The sequence below is a fragment of the Medicago truncatula genome, chromosome 6, assembly GCF_003473485.1.
Source record: "Medicago truncatula cultivar Jemalong A17 chromosome 6, MtrunA17r5.0-ANR, whole genome shotgun sequence".
Lineage (NCBI taxonomy): Eukaryota > Viridiplantae > Streptophyta > Magnoliopsida > Fabales > Fabaceae > Medicago > Medicago truncatula.
In genome coordinates this window covers 9,294,925-9,321,136 of record NC_053047.1, presented here as the reverse complement: position 1 = coordinate 9,321,136, position 26,212 = coordinate 9,294,925, and the positions used below count along the sequence as shown (strand labels likewise).

Below are 26,212 nucleotides of genomic sequence, written 5' to 3'. Positions count from 1 at the left end.
GGATGAATTCTGGAATCAAAACCAAGCTTAGAACCATGTGAATCGACAGATTTTTGTGATTTTAGGAAGCCTGGCCGTAGCGACATTCATCGCTCGCCACGGCGAGCCATGATCCTCGCCTCGCGAGTGATGAGCTTCATCGCTCGCCACGCGAGCAATCCCCTTCGCCTCGCGAGTTGTTTGGTCCAACTCGCCATGGCGAGCAATCCTTCCTCGCCTCGCGAGCTTAGGCAGAGTGCATGTCATATTTTGTATTTTTGACTTTTTAGTTGGACCTTGAGTGCCTTTAAGTGCCTAAACATACCTAGAGATGATTAGGAATGATTTTAGGACAGGATTGAACCCAGAACAACATCAGTTTGGGAGATTAGTGTTACTCGCCATGGCGAGTAAGTACTCTCGCCTCGCGAGTACAACCAGGATGAACTTGTTTGTGCGTTTGTGCGATCTGTGTCGCACTTGTTGATCAAGAGTGAACCTCTAATTGGTAATGAGACCTAGAAACGTCGTTAAATGCAGACTGTAGAGTTGTTTAAGTTATATTAATATCAATGGAATATGAACTATTATATTGTATATTCATGCAAGATAAGAAGATGTGTTAATGATGCAAATTATGTGCTTTGATATAATGATATCATCTTGTTATATGATTTGTTTATGCTGCTTTCGTTATTTAACTAAGTGCATAAGTATATGATGAAGTTTAGCTCCAAATTATTGGATGCATGTTGATAAGTCGATTACGTTGTTTTGTTCATATGTGTCCATGCATAGCATATCATTGAGCTTAGTCCTCACCACGAATATTAGGAGCTTTGTCCTCCGCACGTTTTATAGGAGCTTTGTCCTCCGCACGATTAAAGTATATTAATACTTATGATGACGATTGGTACCACATGCATATAAGGAGTCTAAGAGCATTGTCACATTGTCATGATTAAGATGCCTTGTTGATAATGATTGAATATGTGATTACGTGATATGTGTTTATTGATTATGTTATGCTATTCCTAATTAATGGATATACGATTACGTGGTAACTGTTTAGCAATTATGCAAAGTTAATAATGGAATGATTATGATGTTAATTTATGATTCTCAATTACATTGATTAATGTTATTCTGTTATGAAATCTCACCCCTTCTGTTTGAATGTCACCTCGACCGTGGGTAACGTGCAGGTGATCGAGCTTAGTGTGCTGTTTCCGTCGTGAGTGGCCTTGCCTTCACTGTGTCGTCTAGGTCGCTCTGATACGTAACGGGATGAGGCTTTATGATTATGCATGCTTCATTCTCTTACGTGACTATCATGTTTATGTTTTATGATGTTGAACAATTGTTATGCTTTGTTAAGTTGATTTAACTCATTTGAGATATTTGATGGGGCCTACGTGCCAAACTGGTTTATGGATTACGAATTAAATTCCGCTGCAATGTTTAAGATATTTTGTTAAATCATTATTTAACTGTTTTGGATTACGTTATATGTGATATCCCGTTTATGGTTTTTACTCTGATAATTGTTTATGAAATTTGTATATTGGGAAAACGGGGTGTTACAGGTTATCTGTTGCATAATCAATAATACTCCCTCCGTCCCTTAATAAATGACCCAGTTGACAATATACATTATTGACTTAACATACTTTGACCATACTTTTATACTAATTCACAAAGATAAATAATATCATGTAAGATATTGTTGGATTCGTCTCGATAAGTATTTTTAAAATATTAAATTTTTATAATTTTTTTAGTAGAGAATTAAAGATATCAAAGATAAAACATATACATTGGTATGTGTGTCAGAGTCAACTAGATGATTTATTTAGGGACGGAGTGAGTAATAACGATCCTGTAATCAAAAGTTCAAAACCATAGTCCCCCACTCAAAAAAGTGCACTAGTCAACTCTCAAATAAAAGGTCATGAGAGATATAAGTGGCCACTGTAATGAATTGTTTCTTTGCTTTTCTTTTTGACAAAGATCAAGCACATTCAGCTGTCCAATAAAGGACTGAATTAGTAGACTCACAACATACATAAACTTGAATGATAAAAAATGTTGTATGTTCTCTGTCACACTTTTTGTAATAATCGTTATTGTTCACTTGAGTTAATCCCACCAGTTGAGAAATTTTATTTCACCATCACAAATATATCACTATAGCTAACACAACTTTAATCGTGATTGAGAGAAAGAGAGAAAAAAAACAATAAAACACACAAAAGCGTAACATTATGTAGTGTTTGACAACATTTGTGTTGTCAAAATATCATTTGTGAACTAATTTGACAATATTTATTTTGAAGGAGCGACAATATTTTTCTTTGTAGGATTAAATATTGTTCTGAACCATCCACAACTCTTAGCTCAACTGGAAAAATGCCGAAATTGTTAGGCCGGGTGTCATGACAGGGGTTCGACCCTATGAGTTTATAATGACTTTATCATTTCGTCTATCTACAAAAATATATATATATATATATATATCTACAATAACGAACAATAACGTCTCTTTCCCACGTTCTCGCGAATATCTCACCGACGGTTACACTTTTCCCGATTTCGTAACCGCGGGACCCACATGTGCCATTACAACGGCTCTGCATTCACCCACCTCTATAAATAGGAGGCTTCTCGCAACCTCCAAGGTAGATTCTCTTTTCACTCTCAAACCCCCCATTATGAACCTCTACTGACTTGAGCGTTAGAGTGTCTGCAGGTACATACTCCCAATTCGGTCTAATGCTCACTGAAGTACTCTCACCACCGTGAACCACCACATTAAAGAAAGTACCGCCAGCCACCTTCTGATCATGTACGATCAAATGTGACATGGATTTTAAGAATTTGGATCATCTTGTGTAAAAAAAAAAAAGAACTTGGATCGTCTTCTTGAGAGGTCAATTTAAAGAGAGAAAGGGAGAAAAAACAAAGAAATTGATGTAGTTGTTTTAATGACAAATATTAGTAATTAGTTGTTAGTATTAACTTTTCTCCTTTATACGAGTTCGAACCAGGACCTCAAACTACATATCTTTTACTTCAATCAGTTGAGCTATCCAACTTCATAAACATACTGATGTATACTTTAATCATTAAATTATCTATTCTCTCTAAATGGATGGCTGAAGTATGTGAGATGATTGAAACTTGAATTTCAAATCCATATTTTGTACTCTTTTGAGAATCACACATTTGATATTGTCATGTAATTAATTTGGACCGTCAAATGAAAATGGGAGACCAAGTACTGACTTAAACAATAGGGTCTAAAATACACAATTGAAATATGAGTGGTCCAATCTTGATTCAAAGGTCTACATCAACAAATACATAAATGTAGAAAATTCAAAAACATAAATTTTACAAAATAATGTACTAGAATAAATATAAATATATAAAAAATAAGGTACACTTAGGGGGGTGTATTGAATTGGGATTTCAAGGGATTTTAAAAGACTTTTTTAGAATGAAAAAGTCTAGTGGTATTCAATCAAGACTTTTATAAAATCTAAACAAATCTTGTGGTATTCAATCAAGACAATCATGACTTTTTTTTTAAGGCAACAAAATCCGTTGGTATTCAATTGAGATTTCTCATGACTTATGAATTGTCCATTGGTATTCAAAAGTCTATAGATTTTGATGGATTCTTGGATGGAATGGATTTTGTGAGACTTTTTAGTTAAAAATATCTCTTCCAACAATCTCACAGAAACCCTTGAGATTTTGCCATTGTCTTGCAAACCTTTCTGCCGTCATCTTCCATGCCAGATTTTTCTTTTCTCTATCAAATTCTTCAACTTCCATTTCTTGTGTCTGATTCTCTTTTTTTTTTTGTTCCATTACTTTTTTTTGTTTCAATTACTTTTTTTTTTATCTGTATACTCTTTTTGTGTCCATATCAATTACTATATATATTTGTTTTTTTTCTGATTATTGCCAATGCAATTTTTTTTGTTCCGTTAATTTTTTTTGTTCAATACTATGCTATGCTATTGTTTATTAATCTTCCCTGTCCCCATCGTCACTCAGATTATTTTTTCATTGGCAAATTCGTCAACGCCGATTGCTTTTTTCCTTCCCACGTTCAACAGTGTCGATGGAACGCGATTAACCAATCGTCCTTACTTTTTGTTTTTTTTTTTTTTTTTTTATCAAATCAATGTTTTTTACTCAAAAGCATAATTATTTTTATAGATTTTGTCTTCTTTTTGTTCGATTAATTTTTTTTTGTCTAATTCTTGTCAATGCAATTTTTTTTTGTTTGATACTTGATTTTTGTTTATTATTATTATGAGTGTTAAGTTTATTATTGGTATTTTTTTTCTTGTTATTCCTATTGAATATATATATTGGTATATAGTTACTATACTTTTGGCAATTAGGAAAAAAAAACTGTTCTTGTGAAATAACTAGTTTGTTATATATGTATATATTAGTGATTAAATGGGGGATTCACAACAAGAAAATAATAGAGGGAAGGGTAAGGACAAAGATGGCTATGTAGCTTGGACCATGGAGGAAACTAGTGAGTTGTTGTACCTTTTGGTGGATGCTATAAATAGAGGGTTACGTGATGCCAATGGGTCCCTTAGTAAACAAAATGTAGAGCGAGCTATCCTTCCTCAGCTCAATGCCAAAACTGAATCACATAAAACTTATAATCATTACTTGAGCCGAATGAAGTGGTTTAGAAATCAATACAACAAGATGTCAACGTTTATGCGTAACAACTCTGGTTTTGGATGGGATTCCGTTGCGAAGACTTACACGGCTACTGAAGAAGTATGGAATAATTACTTAAAGGTGAGCTAAGTTCAAAATCGTTTAAAAATATGATTGATTTTTATTTTATTTTTTGTAATATTTATAGTATATTAATAGTGAATTTTTTTTGTTTTTTAGTCCCATCCATCTCACAAAAATCTTCAAGGAAAAAGTATGATTGATTATGATTATTTGAAGATTGTTGTTGGAGGTGGAGTGTCTAGCGGAAATAATTCTATAGCATTAGACCCTGAGGATACTGATGCAACAACTTTTGAGCAAGAAAGTGAAAGTTTTGGAATGGAAGATTTTTCATATGATCCCAATAGTGATACATTCATAACACCAGATAACTATGAACCAGCGTACCAACCTCCATCACCTAACCAACCTACCCCATCACCTAACCAACCTACTCCATCACCCCATTTTTCTTTAAATTCAGAGGCTCCTATTGAAAAACGAAATCGCCATAAGAGAAATAGATCCGAGTACGAAAGGAGTTCTGGCGTTGGGATCAACAATCAAGGACCTGCTATGGAAAACCTTTCTTCTAGCATTGGGACTATCGCTGTGCACTTTGAAAAGATGTCTAACATGATGGAGAAAAGAGAAAAGGATAGAGAGCTGAAGAATAATATTTGGGATATTATAAAAGATATTCCAAATTTAGATGACAAAACTCGTTTCAAAATTGCTGAATTGATGAAGTCTAAAGCAAATAAGGACCTCTTCTTGAAGATGTCACCGGAAGACCGCTTGTCTTGGATAAAATTCAAGTTAGGGGACGATTAATATTTGGTCATCTGTGTGTTATTTGAACATCTTGATTTTGTTGAACTATAGTTTATGGTTTCTATTTTGGTTGTACTTTTGTTAAAGTATTTGGTTTGCTTTTTTTTTTTTTTGTTTAACTATAATGGTTGTATTTGGATTGAAGAATTTAGTTCTCTATGTTTTGTGAGACTAATGTGGTTAAAATTTAATTATATTTTCATTATAGTATTTTAAATATGACTTTGCATTGACTCTTACACTACCTTAAATATTGTCTTATAATCATGGCAATGACATAGAGGACGAAGAAATTGATTATGAAGGAATGAGTGAAGATATAGATACTGAAGCTATAGATGATGATGATGATGATGACGAAGATGATGATGATACAAATGATGAAGAAACAGATGAAGAATTGTATGAAGCCATATACATGTATATGATGGCAATTCATGCTTTAATGCACGTGGTAAATCAGTTTTTGAATATGATGCGTGGTGAACATGTTGAACGTCCATTAACTCGACGACGAATTACAAGTAAGGGATATGACTATATACATAAGTCATTGAATGGGGATTCTGAAATCTTTCGACAAGTATATAGAATGTATCCTGATGTATTCCGAAAGTTATGCATGATTATAAGAGAAAAAACACCTTTGGTGGATACAAGATTTATTTGTATTGAAGAAATGCTTGCGTCGTTCTTACAGATTGTCGGTCAGAATACTCGATATTGTATAATTAGAAATACATTTGGCCGATCACAATTTGCTGCAAGTGAAAATTTTCACAAGATTTTGAAGGCTTTGAACTCAATAGCACCTGATTTGATGGCTAAACCAACCTCAAGCGTGCCTGCAAAAATAAGGGAAAGCACAAGATTTTATCCTTACTTCAAGGTATGTGATCATTATCTAATTATAAGAGAATTGTAAATATAATCATCTTTATTATAATAATATTTTTTTTATGGTTATATATGAATACACTTTTAGGATTGCATTGGAGCTATTGATGGTACGCATATTCCTGCATTGGTAAGAGGACGAGATGTAAGCAGTTATCGTGATCGTCATGGAAGGATATCACAAAATGTATTAGTTGCTTGTAATTTTGATTTGGAGTTCATGTACGTTCTCAGCGGGTGGGAGGGTTCAGCCCATGATTCCAAGTTGCTAAATGATGCTTTGAAAAGGAAGAATGGACTAAAAGTGTCCCACGGTAAGTAATTAATTTTTAAAATATACTGATGTTGTTTTTCTTTCACTTTCATACTTATTTTATATGTATTTTAAATTTAATTAGGTAAATATTTTCTGGTGGATTGCGGATTTGCTAATCGACGCAAATTTTTAGCTCCACATCGAGGTGTGCGATATCATCTACAAGATTTTGCAGGTCACGGTAATGACCCTGAAAATGAAAAAGAGTTATTCAATCTTCGGCATGCGTCTTTAAGGAATGTGGTTGAGAGAATATTTGGTATTTTTAAATCGCGTTTCACAATTTTTAAGTCAGCACCTCCATTTTTGTTTAAGACACAAGCAGAACTTGTGTTGGCATGTGCAGCACTTCATAACTTTCTTCGCAAAGAATGTCGTTCCGATGAATTTCCAATTGAACCTTCTAACGAGTCTTCATCTTCATCTTCAATGTTACCTATTCATGAAGACAATAATGATGAACTCAATGTTCAAACACAAGAGCAAGAACGAGAAGATGCTAATATATGGAGGACTAATTTAGGTTTAGATATGTGGAGAGATGTACAAGGAATACCGTGATACTACTCTAAACGGTGATTCAGTGAATCACATTTCCCTTTTCATATTGGGAGATGCTAATATCTAAAGATAATCTTGTTTTAAGAAACTTCATTACCAGCAAGACATATTTTGCTTTTTTCCTAGTTTGTTATTTACGAAATATATTTTGTTTTATCTTTTTGTTATGCAGTTATTTGTTTTTCTCTTTTTGATGTACCGGTACAAGCTCGATTTTGAATCTAGAGATCACTTTGTTTCGGAAAAAAAATTATTTGTTTACTATTTCTATCATTTACGGTTGTAAGTTTGTTCTTTTTCCGCTAAAGTTCATTGAATCCTTTGAAATATTAAAATCTCATAAAATCCTTTGAAATCCTTAAAATTCAGTGTGATAAATCCCATAAAATCCTTTGAAATCCTTAAAAGTCAGTATGATAAATCCCTTAAAGTCTTTTAAAATCTCACAGAATCAATACAATCCCACAAAGTCTTTTAAAATCTTAAAGACTTTTTTTGTTAAAAAAGTCTTTTAAAATCCTAATCCAATACACCCCCCTTAAACTCTTTTTGATCACGTGAATGTTGTCAAGTAGTATTACTTGGCAATTTTTTTGGTGTTTAGTGCATTTACCTGTCCCTCCATAATACTCGAACTCACTTTTTTCAGTTAACGGACACTTTTCATCCTCTTTTTTTAGGTGTGACATTCAATAATTTTTTGGTAACAATATTTGTTTTGGTAACAAGACATTCAAGTACTTTGTTTTCTTCCCTAAAAAAAAAAAAGTACTTTGTTTTCTCATCAAGTTGAAAGTCTTATTACTACTACTAGCTGTTTTGCATTATATTATTCGTTCATGAAGTGTTTGTTTATTGTTGCTGATTTCAATATTGTTTTCCTTTGTTTTGCTTCAACCATGGGTTTATCTTCTTGCTTTTTCCATTCCAAGGTACATTTTTTTGTATTCATGCATTTTTGTTTTTTTAGTTCTTGTTTCAATCTGTAAAATTCCGAACTTGATTAATGAAAATGGGTATTTGTTCTTTTTCTTTTGAGGAAAAAAAGGGTATTTGTGTATCTTATGATATTTGGGATAGTTTTTTTTTTTTTTTTTTTTACCATTCTATGGATAAATGTTATAGAATCCACCCGTTTAACCGGATCCTAGTTGCATTGCAGTCTAACTAAACCATATTCAACTCGGGTGGAATCATGGTTGATTCTACCGATTTTTATATGTTCGCATATTTTAATTTTTTTTTCATTTTTCTCTCTCTTTATTTTACTATTTTATTTATTTGGCATTTGGTTTAAATATAATTGAATCAATTGAACCATGATTCGAAAGTTTCATTGATTATTTTATAGTACTTATGATTTTTTTTTTAATTGTGATGTAAGATATAAACATCAATCATTTTGAGTTTATCTATTATTTTATTCTTCTAATGTAAAAATTTCATGTTTGTATTGTATATTTCAGTTGGTGAATGTTGCTTCCATTCTCTATTTTTTCCTCCTCATCACATTGGCCTCCTCTTCCCCATTTCCATCCGGTATACAATAATTTTCTATTAATTTACAACTTTTTTCAATGATGCAAAGTGTCATATGATCAATTTGGTTTAGTTTGGTTTCAATTTTTTTTATTAAAAATCTGGTTTCAATTTGTTTACATAGATAACATATTTGAGTCTGCTGCATCCACTGGCCGTGCCCTCCTACAAGACTTAAAAGGTAATTAACAAATTTGTGATGCATGTTTCTCTTCATATTTTACTTTTAGTTTTATTCTATATAAATTGTTTTTTGTTTTAATTCTTTCTCAACATGGATTTACTTTCAATTGAACTGTGGAAATCATAATGTAACAAAAGTACCTTTAGTCTTGTTGGTTCCATTGATCTTAGGGCCGGCATGAAGATAAGACTACTAAAACTCATGAGTTTTAAAAAACTCATGTGTTGTCAAAGTTTTTTTAAAGATATTGAATGTTTAGTTCATTGTTGCTCTCGCAACTCCACCTGACTCCTCAACAATTAGTATTAGAGTTATGGTACAGTTAGTTGAAGGAGTGGAAGTGAGATCTTAGTGCGGATCAAGTCTAGTTATGTAGGTGACTCACACTTATAAGGGAGAGAGATTGTTGAAATTTAAATGTGAGTGGTTAGTTAAACATCGACTAAGAATGAAAGAAATGTATGATATATAAAAGAAGCGAGTTCTATTTCAAATGTCTCAAGGTTTTGTATAAATATATGGTGTCATAGAATGCGAGTGAGATGCACCTTTGTTGTAAGACGGTGGAGAACAAAAATCGCATGTGCAATTTGAACCCCTCGCCCGTTGGCTTAAATCTTTTTATTTTTTTTATATTTATTGTTACCACTTTTTTCTGTTTTTTTTACAAAGAAACCTAAAATAAAAATAAAAATCAACACAACAATATTGTGTCATGTTTAATATTTCAATAATAACAAGAAAAATAAAAAATTAAACAAAAAATATTTATTTTTATTTTTTCAATGCCGAAATTCTTTTGTAGTTTTCCATTTATGCCAATAATTGAAGAAAACAAACTTTTGAAATTGTGCAGCTTGTAAAGTTGATTTTGAGAACCAGAACTACACAATCATAACAAGCCAATGTAAAGCACCAAGATACCCTCCAAAGTCTTGTTGTGAGGCATTCAAACAATTTGCTTGTCCATTTGCTGATGAGCTCAATGACTTGACAACTGATTGTGCTGCAGTTATGTTTGGTTACATAAATGCTTATGGAAAATATCCACTTGGATTATTTGCTAGTGAGTGCAGAGAAGGGAAAAAAGGTCTTGATTGCAGCCTAGTAAAATATTTTAACAATAGTTCTAAGTCTAACACTACTAGTAGTGTTCTTGTGGCTGCTCCTCACTCTATGATGTTGATTTCAATTGTTGGTTTCTTTGGATTTATTTTTCATTTGTTTTGAAGGCTGAAAATGTGAAGAAAAAAACCATCTAGTGTATTAATTGAAAAATTATGTTTTAGGACAATCTTTGTAAGAATGTGAGTGAGATGCACCTTTCATGTGTGATGGTGAAGAATTTTATATTCAGAACAAGAAAGAAAGTACATTAAATATTGGGGTTATATATGTTGTTTAGTTTTCTTTCTGCCATTACTACAAAGTACAAGGTGTTTTAAAATGAGTTTTCATCTTGTTAGAAAAGTTAGCTTATAGGATAAAGGTTCATAAGCGCATTTATAGATTCAACAAACTGAAAATAGGAGCGATTTGAGATTACAATACAATTTCAAAACCCACCACCACGTCTAGTGCGAGTCTTTTGTCTAATTATCACATTGTAATCTTTAAACCGACTCTAAAATCACATTAGATGCGCTTGAATCACATTTCAAAAACCAGCTCAAATGACGAGATTGTTAAAACATAATTATACATTCAACATCTTCGAAACTTGAGTAATGTGAGACTCTAATACAACTTTAATAATGTGGATTTAGGAAATGAATTTTCTGAATTCAAATAGTGATTATAGAAAGATCTTAGTCATTTAATTTTGATCAATAGTTTACAATGTTTTTCTTTTTTATTTGTAGAATTTTGAATAGACTTAATTGTAGTTTTAGTCCTCATGCTTTCATTTTTTTTTCTTTTCGGAATTTGTCTCCATATTTTAAAATTTGTCGATTTTGACTACTCCATCAAATATTTGGTGGTATGACATGTTTAAAATGAAGTTTTTAAGGAATTTTTCATACAATTTAATTGATGTTAATCTTTTCTCATTATTAGATTATATACCACACCATTTAACACATATCACATCATTAATTTTTACTTCAAAAAAGTGATGGAGGAATCAAAATTATCAGATTTAAAAAAAGAGACTAAATCCATAAAAGGACAAAAATTGAGGGAACAAAATTACAATTGAGCCTTTTAAATATAGGAAAATGATAACTTGTATCCTTATTATTATTTTTTTTAGCAAACTTGTGCTCTTGAGATACAAGTAAAGTTAAGAAGTTAGAAATAGAAATATTTTGTCATGTGAGCTTATCTCACTTGGTAAGAGATAATGTATAACATATGCAAGAATCAGGGAGCGAACCTCGAATCTCCACTTATCCATCTTAAAAAAGGTGAATTTCTAACATTAGACAATTTGACAAAAAAAATCTTAGAAAACTGCTATTCAATTTTCAAAAATTTAACATTTATCTTTTCAATACATATTTTTTTCTAAAATTCTTTAATTTGTTCTCTTAAAACACAAGTTAACTTGACCTTTAAATATATGTGGTACGATACAAACTACAAAGTTCTAGTTTTTAATTGGGAGTCTTCAAATGTCCATTCAAAAAGTAAAACTTGAAAAAATCGCAGTTTAATTTACAGTTTGATTATAAATTAATAAAGTGAATTTTGTCCAAATTTTACTGAAATTTGCCAAATGAAATTCACTGAAATTTAACATTTCCTAAAATTTCACTTTTACAGGTACTAGTACCTTTATAAAGCAAAATGGTACTACTTTTATAAAAAGATAAATAGAGTACTAATACAATTATCTAAAGAAGTACAAATTCACACACACCAAGTGATAAATTTTGTTCTGCTTTGTTGTACACATAATTAATAATTGACATTGTAAAAGAATTAAAAAAAAAAATTTATCAATAATATATCATAATTAATTTTAAAAAAGTTATCCTTTTATTAACCTCTTTTTGTAATTGATATTTAAAATCATACATAATCCTCCACTCTAAAAAGTGCACTAATGAACTCCAAAATAAAAGGACACGAGATAGGCCCCTCTAGTGGTGAATTGTTGTTTCTTTGCTTTGTTCCACTAGTAAGTCAATTCAATCAAACTTTGCCATGCAATAAATAACTGAATTATTATTAGATCCACAATATAACTAAATATAAGCAAAATTAATTTTTTAGATTCATTTGTTTATTGATGTATATGTTCCATATTATGAACCACATACATCATTATATGAATTAATTTAAAAAGTCAATTTTACTTATATTTAAAAACGAAGGGAATATATTGGAAAATGCTGTATATTCTCTGTCATGATGTTTCTATCAAAATATTTATTGTTCACCTGAGTCCCCACCAAATCAAAAGTGTTTATTTTCAAGATTGAACAATGTTATTTTATTTCAACATCACAAATACAATAACAATACAAGTCTTTATTATAAGAATTTTTAATAGAAATTACAAGAATGAAGAAAAATGTCTTTTTCAGGTGAATTAAGAAAAATAATTGTTATAATAAATTTGCAAAAATTTGTCACCTTTACTTATTTATCTATGTAAATATCTCTTTATTTTATAAAAGTGATCGTTAGTTTATTGATTTAGGAACACATTTGAGTTGATCTAGTGATGCTCAATTGAGATCTTGAAGTGTGTCCCTCTCAATTCAATTCCCTTTGTATCAATTTTGGTGGATTAAATCATATAGAGATATGCCCTAACTTTAAATGAGATCCCCACAAATGGACGATGAGATTGAACCCCTTGGAGTAGTCGGTCATTAAGCCGGATACCGAATTTTCAATTTTTTATTGATTTAAGAAACAAGTATACCAGTATACTTCAATTTACGAATGTAACATGGAAGCTCCACACAATAATATGTATATATGTGTGTGTAAATTTAACAATAGTTCCTGGCACGATTTAATTAGACTAACATGAATTGTGCATCTAACATTGTCATATAATTTGGATCGTCAGATTAAAATTAAACGAATTGAACCAAGTTCCAACTTTATTAACGAGTCAAAAATACAAAATCAAAGTATTTGTCCAATCTTGATGCAACAGTCTAAATCAAAAACTAAAGTAGCGTGTTAAAAAAGTGTGTTAGAAAGTGTCCTCGACACACTCAAATCCAACACGTGTTGTTAGCATTAATCAAATAAAAAAATATAGTTGCAAGTTGAGGGGAGATGAATGTACTTTGTGTTTGTCATGCTATTTTATGAAACTTTTTGTTGTTTAGTGCATTTACTTGTCTTCCATAAGACTCAAACTCTCTATTTTCAGTTAGTGGACACTTACTTACCCTTTTTTCTTCCTCTTTTTTTGGGGTCTGACATTCAAGTGGAAAGTGCTGTCATTGCTATCTGTTGTGCATTATATTATTCATTCATACATTCATGAAGTGGCTATTGTTGCTCATTCTAATACTGAGTTCCTTTGTTTTTCTTCAACATGGCTTTCTCTACTTGCTTTTGCAATTCTAAGGTACTGCTTTTTTTTGTTTGATAATCTTGGTGTTTCTTATTTTATCTAATGTTCTTGTTTTTTCTTTGAGATCTTCTGTTTATGCATATTTTTGTTTTTGTTTAGTTTTTGTTTTTCAATGTTTAATGTTTTGAACTTTGATGTTGAAAATGAATATCTTTTTATGGTATGATTGACAACCAAGCCGGTCCAAGGATTAGGCTACTAAAACTCTAGTTTTAGGCCCACGAAAAAGGCCATGTATATAGACAAAAAGACTTTGTATATTCAAACTTGTTTAAGACCTCACTATTGCAAATTATTGGACCGACCTTGTTTGACATAGATGTTTAGCATTCTATGGATCATTGGTTTAAAAACTAAACTTAACCAATCTGGAATCGACCAGTTTGCTGGTTGGTTTGATCTCAACTGAACCACAATCTAGTTAACCCGATTGAACAAGGGTTGATTCCACTGATTTTTACTGTTTTCATTTTGTAAATTTTTTAATATCCTTTTTTTTTTTTGTCATCTATTTTAAATGGGGTTGTACGAATTGAACCATAACTCAAAAGTCTTACCGATTATTTAAAAACTTAGGAAAAAAAGTTCAATTGTAATGTAAGATAAATATCAATCATGTAGAGTTTATCCTTCAATTGGTGAATGTTGCTTATAATTGTGATTCTATTTCTTAAAGATTGATCATTTAGGGATGACTACAAATTTGAAGGAGCAAAAGTATTCTTTCCCTATCAGAATCAATGGTGCTAAGCTTGAGCTATGTAACAAACTCATTGTGAAAAGTAGAATCAAATTAATCAGAGATTGGAGTTTCATTGGAGGATCAAGAATTGTTGTGAAACAAAAAGTTATGAGATTGGTGGCATCTCCTAAAAAAGCCAGTCCAGTAAATGCTTCTTGTAATCCTTTTTCTGTGATACCTTTGCTCCTTTTAACAAGTTGGTCCAAATTAATTCATGCGTTCTTATAAAGTTTTCAGCAAATTTAATTGTTCTGCACAAAGATGATGCTTTAAAGTCACTTTCATGTATCCAAAAAAGTAAAGATGTGTCTCCTCTAAACCTTGCGATTTAGTTTACAGTGTAAAGTAAGTAATTTCAACCGTTGATGAGAACTCACCTTATGATTTTCTCATTAAGGGTTGAGATTACTTACTTTACAAGTTAATGTGAATCTAGAACAAAACATTTTTTTGGAAGGTATACAATCCGAATTTAATTTTAATACCGTCAACAAATCACAACCAATCATATATATGACTTTTGAAGTAGTTATGATTAAAGTCAAATTTTTAATGATCGGACGATTACAATCGTCGATTGACAGTGTAATTTATCTTTACACTTACAATGTATAAATTAAATCCATAAAATATTTCTTATGACTCTTAGATATTTTAAATTTTTATGCAAAATAGACTGAATAAGTGTTACCTGTATCATATCAACTAAAGTACTATCTGGTAAATGGTGCTATTCAATTACCTTAATTAATCTCTCTGAAACTCATTTAGTTTTCTGTATTAATTTTTCTCTATTTTCATGTTGCAGTGTTATCTGGATCACAACTTGCTAGCAGTGCCTTTACAATAGGAACAGCAGCAGTACTTCCATTTTACACACTCATGGTTCTAGCTCCAAATTCTGAGCTAGTATGTTTCTTAAATATTTTGGAAAATGTTGAATTTTTCTATGCATTGCTTAAAATCAATGTTTTAAAAACCGAACTAGGCATCGAACCGGCGATACTTCCATGTCTTGGTTCAAATGCTCAAACTGGTACGAAACTGTGATTGAACTGCTCAAATAACCGAACAGTTGACAATGTTGTTTCATGGTTCAATTTATTGAACCATGTGGTTTGGATTTAATAACATTGGTAAAGCCCTGGTTCAATTGCTTTAAACTGCTTGAACCGGCACAAAACCGTGATCAAACTGAACAGTAGACAGCTTCGTTTCACAGTTCAATCAGTTGAATTCACAATCTGGTTCAGTTTAATTTTTCAAAAATTTGTTAAAAATGTATGTTTGTTGAGTTCTAAGTCTTTTGACATTCTTCCTAGTTCATTTTGCCTAATTGATTTTCCTTGAATGAAAAAATTGCAGACAAAAAAGTCTATGCAAAGTAATGTGCCATATGTAATTCTTGGCATTTTATATGCATATTTATTGTACCTTTCATGGACACCTGAGACAGTTGAACTTCTTTTTGCAAGTAAATACTTGCTACCAGAGGTGAGTATTCATCAATTAAATTACAATTTCATATTTTCAAAATAGATATATTAAATTATATACAATGTGATATCTTGTTTTTTATTTGGTGCAGCTAACTAGTATAGGAAAAATGTTCTCTAGTGAAATGACTTTAGCTTCTGCTTGGATTCACCTGCTAGTTATTGATCTCTTTGCTGCAAGGTTTTGCCTCTTTTCTAACCCTCTCCAATTACATTACTTTCTCATTCCTCGGTTATTATTAGGTTTAAATGCGATTTTAGTTCATCTAAATACACTTCATTTCAATCTTAGTCCCTGAAAATAATTTTTCGGCTTTTAGTCCTTGCTTTCTTGTTTTAGCCGCTGTAATATTTGGTTCGTGTTATATTAGTCCCTGTAATATGTGGACTATATTTGCTTTCAATACCTATAAAGCACCGACACAGACAGTAACATTTGTTGGGGATGACTTGTGTTTTTCTTAAGAGAAAGAGATGTATTTAGAAGAGGAATGAATATGAAAGATTTATTATTCAATTACTCAAAAGGTAATACATATACACCTATTAATGTTGTTGCTTGCTCTGCAAGTAACTGTTTTCTCTAACTAACTAAAACAGAAAAAATAGGAAAATTAGGTACAACACGCACAATCTAAGTTTGAATTACTAATTACAACAAAATTGACATGTTCATACAGATAGTAATTTGAGAAAATGAAATAATTAAATGTAATTATATGTGTCAGTGTCGTATCGGGATGCCAGACACACCTTCAATGGAAAGTGTCAGTGCTACGCAGTACAATCCATAAAAGCTATAATTCAAGTCAACATGATCCAAATATTAGGACTAACAATTATCAAAAGCTATAATTCATACACAGAATGGGACATGTTTGTGGGGACTAAAAGCAAATTTAAAGCTTATTCTAACGATATATTTGTGGATATAAATGCAGGCAGGTATTTCAAGATGGACAAGAGAATCAGATTGAGACTAGGCATTCAGTTTCTCTATGCTTGTTCTTTTGCCCTATTGGGATTCTGTCTCATGTCGTAACCAAAGCAATGACTAAAACTACCAAAGAAAACAAACATGGTTTATAGAGGGCACATGCTTGAACTCCTATAAGAATTTTACTTCAGGTTTAAGAATATCAGAAATTCATTGTAAGTTGTTTTTCTATCACAATTCACAAATGTATGTCCATCATGTTTAGTCGTAGTTGCAACATTTGAATTTAGCACATAGATCGTGTATATGTAATAGTATAAATCTTTTAGTTTTAAATTTAACCGAAAATTTAATCTTTTAATATCAGAATGGGACATACATACAACAACATCTAAGTTTTCTCTTAGGGGTTTTCTCCTGGGAAAGTTCTAAATTCGACCACTTTCATAGACGGTTCACTATTCATTGGCACTTGAAAATGGTCTGAAACTCCAAAGATGACAGACATAGCCTTCTAAAATTGGAATGTCATTGTCATCTTTTTCCTCGCGTATGAGAAAGTAACTTGATCGGTGTCGGTTCAACAAAAACATGAGAAAATGAATACATGTACTTCAAAACTAAATTCTAATTCAATTTTTCTTGTTTTTGTTCAAATCAACTCCGGTCATATCAACATCTACACAGAAAAGACGAGGACGATCAGAAGCTTCTAATTCTGATGGATGTTGTCGATCATCAACAGAATTTTAAGTGATTTTTAAATAGCGGTTCACCGTAAACAACCTATCAAATTGTCCCACTGAACAGAAACCGCCCCGGACCGGTTGTGCTTCAGCCCGAACTACACTGAACCGTGAACCAGTTTTATACACCAAACCCTATTCCAACTTAAAATCTCTTGTTCGAACTGAACTATTAAAATATGCATTGAACCAAACAGAATTGCTACTATCAACTGAACCTAACTGTTTTTCTAAATAGAAGATAATTTCTAAATGTACCATCAAATAAAAACACTAATTTCCTTAAATATTCAAGTAAATAAATCCCCTTAAAGTATAATAAATGAAATAAAATAGGATTGATAATTTAGCAAGTCACAGTCATACTTCATAAAAAAGTCGCAATAAAATAAATATATTTTAAGCATGCTATCTAGCTAGTTCAAGATTTCTCTTGGAAAAATCATTGTTATTAGAGTGCATCCATGCTTAATATAATCTCTTGGTAGCATCCTCCACCCTGATTATCGTGAAATCTCAACATCTGTAACTTCTGTTGTCATCTGTAACGAGCAGCCGTACATGAACTCAAACAAGTGAGTCATTTTATAATCAGAGTCACTGATGGAAAAAAAAGGCGAAAATCAAACCAGAAAAAATTGTTCAACAAGTTGAACGCACATTTACCTTAATCAACGTAAGAGGTAAACCTTTGCTGACGGTGCGTTTTGAAGCAAAAATGCCAGATATCCATTAGGTATGGATGATAGGTTTGTTTTTACTTTCAATGACTTCAAGTTACACAAGGAAGGAAACTCAGCCTTCAATATGTTAGGAACTGAGTAGAGAATCTAAGCAATGAGGGATGATCACGAATGAAAATCAATTTAACATAAGTTATATATATATTTTGACAAAAATTGTAACTATAAAAACAAGCACATTAAGAAAAAAAGTTGTAGTAAAAAGTGAAACCAACCAAACATGCCATAAAGTACCTCTAGAATAGTTGAATTGATTGTCAATGATTCGATATTAGCAAGCTCAACCAGCCAGTTGTATAGAATCAACGAAGTCTTTACAGATTCCGACAAACTTATTGCATCAATATTTACATCAATGTTTACATGTTTGACTGAAGAGAGATTACTCTTGCTCCCACAGAGTTGTTGAACAGTAGGAATGCCCTTGTAAACAAAGGTACATAGACTTGGAGTGTATAACTCCAAGTTGCAGTAGTCTATTGCTAAATTGATAAGTTTGGCACTCGATATGCACAAGTTTCGATTACCATGAACGTTACAATCTCGAAGTATCAAATTTTTTAACCTCTTAAATGCCGAAAAGGGCTCAACATTACCATCACCAACCACACGAAAGTCAAAGGACCGTAAAGACAAACTAGTTAATGCTGGAAAATTCAAAGAATTTGGAAATAAAGTTCTTTGAGGAGAAGCAACAGAAACGTGAAGAGATGTTAAAGTGTGACAATAAAGTTTGAACAAGTATTGTGGCAAAGTTTTGACAATGCTTTCGATATGGATTTGAGGCCCCATGCAATCGAAAACTTGCAGTGGGATTGATTGATCACGTTTACTCAAGCATTGATATAAGAACTTTTCAAAATTTTGAGGCTCCTTGAAATCGAAAACTTGACAAGCACTTGATATATCGCGTGGACGGAACAATAGATAAAAGATATTTTTGTAACCTCTAAGACGCTTAGAGTTTGAATAACCTATTTTAAGGCTTGGAAGACACTTCCAGAGATTCTTCCATCTTTTGGACAAAACACAAGTTTGAACTGCGTATTTGGTGTTCAAAAAAGAGAGTATGTGAAGTAAAACACAATCAGGTAAATCACTTAATTTGTCGGCATTATCATCACCGTTATATTGTTTTCGGATATCTTGCAGTAGAAGAAACACCCAATAATGCCAGAATGCTACCTCGGCCATCAACATGAGATTCATATTGATTTGAGATCCACCCTTTGATGGCGGCAAGTATTGAATACTAAAAGCAAAATGAGAAAGGAAAAACCCTATTTGCTTTGATTATACGAATAAAACTAGGGAAATTCTACGGTGAAGTCATTCAATTGACTTTTTCAGTGAAGTTATCCTACATTCAATAATAATGCGCCACATGTCATGTGTGTTGATTGTTGAATGGTATGTAGTATGTACCTGCTAAATATGTTCCATCGTAGACTAACTTTATTAGATTTTTTGAACCATCAAATTAAGCACCTCACTAGTGTTATTGTGTTCTTTCACACTATATTTATTTCTTTTCTCCTTTTTGACTTTTTCTTCCTTCTATTTCAAAAAATATTTAAATAAACCATTTTATAAAAGCCACATAGGATCTTGTCAAAAAAAAAAAACACCACATAGGATAATCCTTTTTATAAAAAAATATTTCATTATTAAAAATAAATAAATCCATGAAAATTATGAACATCATCACCATCTTCATACCTTCATCATTTAACACTATTTTGATGAAAATGACATTATTTACACTTATATATATGTTACTATTTTTTTTTAAGTAATGTCTATTACTAATGATGTAAATATAAATATAGTAATAATTTATTCAAAAAATATATATATATAATGGTAATAATAACACTACGTTATTTCTTATGTAAAAAAAAATTATACTCATAACTAGCATTAAAAATATTTGATATACCATAAAGAATCAATTAATGCGCAACTGGCAATCTTTAACTAAGATATTTCATATAGCATTTCTTCAAAATAAAATAAAATCATACAACATATTTAATATGCAATGATAATTTATATTAATCAATTACGATTTAAAAGCTACGTGGCAATTAAATAGATTTATGACATATATTTTTACGAATTAACATGCTGCTGTGATGGTAAAGGAATCTATTGTGGGTATAGGTGTCATCAGTTTGATTCTTGCAAACGACCAATCTTTTATTTTATTTTTATTTTTTTAATGCTTCATCTTCTAGCTCCAAACGGGTCGTAACGACCCGGTTTCAACCCATGTGACCGGAAACTAAAAAACCTTACCTTTAATTCATTTTATCATTAATAACTCAATTCGAACACATAATCATGAACAAAACAGCATATCCTTTTGATTACAAACAATTTTCTGCAACTTTAAACACTCAAAGTGAATTAAATAATTTTTATTTGAACAAAAAATACCCAAATTTAGAGATAACGAATTTGCAAAGGAGAGGTTAACAAATCGTTGATATCATGGAATAAGAAGATTTGATGTGTGTTTGGATGAAATAGTTCTCGTTGTTGTTGTTTTTGTGGACGTTTTGGGGTGGTTGGTGAAATGAGTCAATTCTATGTTGTTGTTCTTGACATTTTGGTGTGGTGGTAGGTTTTGGTGAAAATGGAAGTGTTTTTATGGAAATGTTATTGATTGAATTTTTTTTTTTTTTTAATTATGTAATTTCATTTTTTTTTTAATTTGGGTTTTTTTTCTCGTGAAGATGATGAATATGATGAAGATGTTGAAGAGCGATTTAATAAAAATATGTAAGAGAGAGTATGAAAATGAATAAATAAAGAAAGATAATTAGAGAGAAGAGAGAATTGAAATTAGAAGAAAAATCATGTGTAGATGGTATACCACAATAATATAGAGACCAATTAAATCTAACCGTTAAGATCATGCCCTTCTACTTACGGTACTGTAGACCGCCTACACTATAACATGATGCAGTTTTCTGACGTGTATAGGATTAAAATCTGATTGGCCCATTCAAACGACTGCACCAAAGAAGTCATTTTCCTGACTTCTTCGTAGAAGCTCCCATAAAACTACTATGAGATAATACGGCCAAAAAGTCTGCACGTACATGTTATTTCCTAGTTCCTAGGAGTATTAGGTTTTTCCTCATAAATATTCAAAGTTTTTTTTTTTTTTTTTTGAGAGAATATTCAAAGTCATTTTTTTTTTGTCAGGTAGCCTAGTGGCTAGAGCTCACACAATTTAATTATGGAGAAGTGGAGTGTCCGGGGTTCGAACCCCGGCTCCTGCATATAAAATGTGATATCTCTACCAACTGAGTTAAGCTCACGGGGATGCACGGATTTTTTAGAGTAGAGTAAATTACACTCCCCTCCCCTCAAAGATGCTTGAATTACATTCCCCTCCCCTCTTAAGTTAAAATATACACTTTACTCCCTCAATTTTTTTTTATGTAAAAATTTATGCTCCCCTCCCTTATAAGATGTTTGAATTACAAACCCCTCCCTTAATAATTAAATATGCACTACACCCCATAATGACTAATATACCCCTAAATTGAACATAAGTAAACTAAATTTACATTAACCTAAATTGAACATAAGTAAACTTAATTTACATTAACCTAGATTGAGTAAACTGAATTTACACTAACATCTTATATACATGTAAACTGAATTTACACTAACCTAGATTGAATGAACGTAAGTAAACTAAATTTACATTAACCTAGATTGAACATAAGTAAACTAAATTTACATTAACCTAAATTGAACATAAGTAAACTGAATTTACATTAACCTAAATTGAACATAAGTAAACTTAATTTACATTAACCTAAATTGAGTAAACTGAATTTACACTAACCTCTTATATACATGTAAACTGAATTTACACTAACTTAGATTAAACGTAAGTAAACTAAATTTACATTAACCTAAATTGAACATAAGTAAACTTAATTTACACTAATCTAAACTGAACATATCTCATACCAAAACAAACAATAAACAAATAGAAACTCATCGAAAATGAAATTCACTAACCTTTATGAATATAGTACATATCAATAACAAAGATGTTGATTCAGATATTGGTTGCACATCTATGGTGATTTGTGGATGAAAGGGGGTAAGAGTTCAGAATGATCATAAAAGATGGGTTTTTAAAAATTTACATGAAGAGGGCAATTTTGGTATTATTGTAAAATTTTAAATAAATTTGGGTGTAACTTGTTTTTTTTGGGGTGTAACTAGCACCAGTCTTTAATCTATTTGAACATAAATAAATATTCTTATAATATATATTAATTTTGAATCATCATTAAAAAAAATTAATTCATTTGTTTATAGTTTAAATGTCAATGATAATTAAATTTAAATATATTGCTATTGATTTTATAAATTAGAGTATAAAATTAAATTTTAAATAATCATGCTTTAATGATTTTAGTAATTTTTCACATATTTTAATTTTGTTTTGGGTTGTTTCATATTTTATAATAGGGTTTAAAACTACATGTTAATGAAATTGTGAATAAAAAATAGCGAAAAATATGTATTCAATTTTTTATTATATTAAAATAGACCCGAATACTATTTTTTTTAAGTGTGTTAAATTATTAGAAAATATAAAAAAGAATATTGAGGGAGTAAAGTGTAGATTTTAACATAAGAGGGGAGGGGGATGTAATTCAAGCTTCTCTTAGGGGAGGGGAGTGAAATTTTTTCTAATATGTTTTGAATAAGAGGGGAGGGGAGTGTACATTTTAACTTAAAAGGGGAGGGGAGTGTAATTCAAGCATCTTTGAGGGGAGGGGAGTGTAATTTACTCTTTAGAGTATCATATGATGCACGGATGATCCCTATCAACTGCTATTCAAAGTCATTCTTATTGCTTGTTTTTTTGAATAAAACTAGACATATGATGCACGGATTTTTTAGAGTATCATAGATAAGTATCAAATATAACTTGGTTGTAAGAAAGTTTTTGTCTATGTCGCGACGCAAAGAGAATGCTCCCGAGACAGAGAAATAGAATGAGAGTGAGGACTAGGCATTAGTTTTTTCTTTGCTTGTTCTTTTGCCCAACTGGGTTTCTATTTTTTTCTTTTCAATAACTTTAGACGTTGTTTTTACCTAACAACCCTACAAGATTTTTTTTTGAATTGCTCCACTTTTTATGAGGGTTGTTGGGTGGGCCTCACTGATTCAACCAAAGATGTTGGAATTTTTAGATCGGATTCACAGCAACATGGTTCAATTAAGGTTACAAAGAATCATCTCAGACCTAACTGAATTGTTCTAATAAACATGGTTAGTCTAGGAATGGATAATCGTTTGTTAGTGATATTAGGTTAACGTGCTTAAACCTTCAAATGTTATTAGACCACCTAAGGAATTAGGGGCTGTAACCCTAGAAGAGGGTCCTAACTCAAGGGATTGATTAGGACTATTTTGTTAACTATCGTAAAACTAGTGACTCCTTCACAATAATAGGTGCAATATACCAATTAGGGGAACATAGATGATTCGAAAGACCTAAACTCATCTCTCTCTTATTCTTTAAACTAAACTTTATTTTCTGTTATTGCTTATGCAAACAAATCAATCAACTGCCTAGCGGCAAATTAAAAGAACTTTTATACATCTTAAGTTACAACGTAATTGAATTATTGAGATTAAAACCAGTCCTTGTGGAACGATATTTTTACTACTTCGATAGTATTTGGTACACTTGCCAAAATTCTATCAAGTTTTTGGCGCCGCTGCCGGGGAGTTGTTCGATAGTATTTTACTACTTCGAACGTATAACCTATTTAATAAGTGGTCATCAGAGTTGTTCCTTCTTTTTGTCAACCATGTGGGCCTCGTTTTTTGGAACGACGAGGCCTCAAAGGGTTTAAGAAAGTAGGACAACATTGTATTTTTTTTAAGTAGGGTAGTTTGGTAAAAATATCAAAAGAGGTTATCAAGTTTTTTTTTTTTTTTTCTTAAATTCTCTTTCTCATGTCATAAACAAAACAATGTCGACTAAAACTACCAATGAACTCATCTATAGAGCAAATAAAGAATTTTATTTCAAGTTTAAAAATATTAGAAATTCAGGTTTGACTTGAAGTTACTTCTAAATGACATTGGAATTAAGTTCTTTTCACTAAATCAAAATATCACATTATAAGTTGTTTGGTCTATCACAATTCACAAGTGTATGTGTCCATCATGTTTAATAAATAAATCTTAAGCAAACTATCTAGCTAGGAAAAGATTTCTCTTGGAAAAAATGTTGTTATTTATAGTGCATCCATGCTTAATCTGTTCTCTTGGGAAAACTACAAAATCTTGTAAATAATATCCTCCACCCTTCTTTTTTCTGCAAATTCCACATCTATAACGTCAGATATTCATTAGGTAATGATTATAATCCTGTCACAAATGAGACATAATAACTAAAAAAAAACAACGAATTTACCTTAGTAACGTATGAGGTCAACCTTTGTTGACGGTGCTTTTTGAAGCAATAAACTCAGATATTCATTAGGTAATGATTTGTACATTTGTACTCTCAGTGACTTCCAGTTACACAAAGAAGGAAACTCAGCTTTCAATATGTTAGGAACTGAGTTGAGCATCTAAACAATGAGGGATGGCTATGAATGAGAATCAATTTAACATAAGTCATATTTTTCAACAAAAGTTATAACAAAAAAAACAAGCATATTAAGAAAAAAGTTGTTGTAATAAAAAGTGAAACAAACTAAACATGCCATAAAGTACCGGAAGAATAGTTGAATTGATTGTCAATGATTCGATATAAGCAAGCTCAACCAGCCAGTTGTATAGAATCAACGAAGTCTTTGCAGCTTTCGAAAAAAACATGTTACATTAATACTTGCATGTTTGACAGAAGAGAGTTTACAGTTGCTCCCACAAAGTTGCTGAACAGAATACTTTGATGTCCAAGTAAGAGACGGTGAAAATAGCTAGCTGAGTAATGTGAGTTGAATGATCATATGGTGGGTGAACTTCCTATATTAGTAGAGAGAGTATCTGATCTCGTAGACGTTACAATTTTTTTGTATCTTTACTATGGTGATCCTTGAGATCATGTCAAGATTAGTGTTACGCGTCAGCGTAACTGAAGTCCGAGATATATAGTGGCACATATCTGGTTGTAGGAGTTTTCTTATGTATGAATGGAAGCACATTGGTAATGCCTGAAAACACTACTTATCTTCAGGTGGTTTAACCAAGTGCAAGTATACATTGTCCAAGTAATAGAATAAAAAGATCGAACCCACAGAGACCGGGGTGCTATAGCTTCCTATAGCTTTCCAGCAATAAACTTGTTTGCAAGAACCATAGAAAGGTGCTTAATCCAATCGAGCTTAACATGCTCGATTCGATTATGCATCTCCACATGATGGTTGAGTCGAAAGACCCGTAAGGCCACCAGATTTCCATGAAGCCATAGAAAGCAATATATCTCTATATCGTAGCAAAGCTCTACCATAATTGATTCATTGTTTAAACCATGCTTTTACCTTTGAGAACTTGTAACTATTTTTAACTGTTTTCCAAAAAAACTGTTATTGTTTTTAATCTTTATTTTATTTTTGTGATATCAAATTACGTTAGCGTGACATTTGAGCAAATTAACTAGCCATAGATAGGATCGTTAAGAAAAAGACCAAAAAATCGAACCGAGAAAACCAAAATGTGATTGAAAGTTTATAAATTGAACCAAAAAACCGAAATGTGATTAATAGTTCATAAATTTGACCAATTCAATCGAACCAAAAAACCGAAATGTGATTGATAGTTCATAAATTGAACCAATTCAGTTTGGTTGAGTATATATAATTCATGAATCATTCGCGACAGTTTTGTTTTATTGATGAACCAACAAAATTGCAAAGGCAGCTATTGGAAAA

At 31.4% G+C, this 26,212-nt stretch overlaps 4 protein-coding genes and 1 non-coding gene across 5 annotated transcripts; 4 read left to right on the top strand and 1 right to left on the bottom strand.

Moving 5' to 3' along the window:
* The first annotated feature begins 4,392 nt into the window (after nucleotides 1-4,392).
* On the top strand, nucleotides 4,393-5,605 carry LOC11415148 (uncharacterized protein At2g29880). Its single transcript, XM_003592446.4, has 2 exons — nucleotides 4,393-4,818; nucleotides 4,918-5,605. Exons 1-2 carry the CDS (start codon nucleotides 4,459-4,461, stop codon nucleotides 5,572-5,574), a joined length of 1,017 nt encoding a protein of 338 aa, XP_003592494.3. The 5' UTR covers nucleotides 4,393-4,458; the 3' UTR covers nucleotides 5,575-5,605.
* Nucleotides 5,606-5,881: 276 nt separating this feature from the next.
* On the top strand, nucleotides 5,882-7,348 carry LOC112418671 (uncharacterized). Its single transcript, XM_024775138.2, has 3 exons — nucleotides 5,882-6,463; nucleotides 6,560-6,785; nucleotides 6,870-7,348. The coding sequence occupies exons 1-3, from the start codon at nucleotides 5,882-5,884 to the stop codon at nucleotides 7,346-7,348; spliced, it is 1,287 nt and encodes a 428-aa protein (XP_024630906.2).
* An 853-nt stretch (nucleotides 7,349-8,201) lies between these two features.
* On the top strand, nucleotides 8,202-10,490 carry LOC11413015 (GPI-anchored protein LLG1). Its single transcript, XM_003618852.3, has 4 exons — nucleotides 8,202-8,280; nucleotides 8,815-8,887; nucleotides 9,012-9,068; nucleotides 9,928-10,490. The coding sequence occupies exons 1-4, from the start codon at nucleotides 8,248-8,250 to the stop codon at nucleotides 10,299-10,301; spliced, it is 537 nt and encodes a 178-aa protein (XP_003618900.1). The 5' UTR covers nucleotides 8,202-8,247; the 3' UTR covers nucleotides 10,302-10,490.
* Nucleotides 10,491-13,414: 2,924 nt separating this feature from the next.
* LOC11422545 (protein ABA DEFICIENT 4, chloroplastic) lies at nucleotides 13,415-17,011 on the top strand. The gene is made up of 6 exons (XM_003618853.3): nucleotides 13,415-13,611; nucleotides 14,294-14,516; nucleotides 15,168-15,268; nucleotides 15,725-15,853; nucleotides 15,948-16,036; nucleotides 16,797-17,011. Exons 1-6 carry the CDS (start codon nucleotides 13,579-13,581, stop codon nucleotides 16,942-16,944), a joined length of 723 nt encoding a protein of 240 aa, XP_003618901.1. The 5' UTR covers nucleotides 13,415-13,578; the 3' UTR covers nucleotides 16,945-17,011.
* Nucleotides 17,012-17,716: 705 nt separating this feature from the next.
* Nucleotides 17,717-18,871, bottom strand: LOC11414495 (uncharacterized). The gene is made up of 3 exons (XR_005642272.1): nucleotides 18,516-18,871; nucleotides 18,205-18,368; nucleotides 17,717-18,080 (listed from the first exon to the last, which is right to left on the bottom strand). It is a non-coding gene; the product is annotated as an uncharacterized protein (transcript).
* Between the last annotated feature and the right edge of the window lie 7,341 nt (nucleotides 18,872-26,212).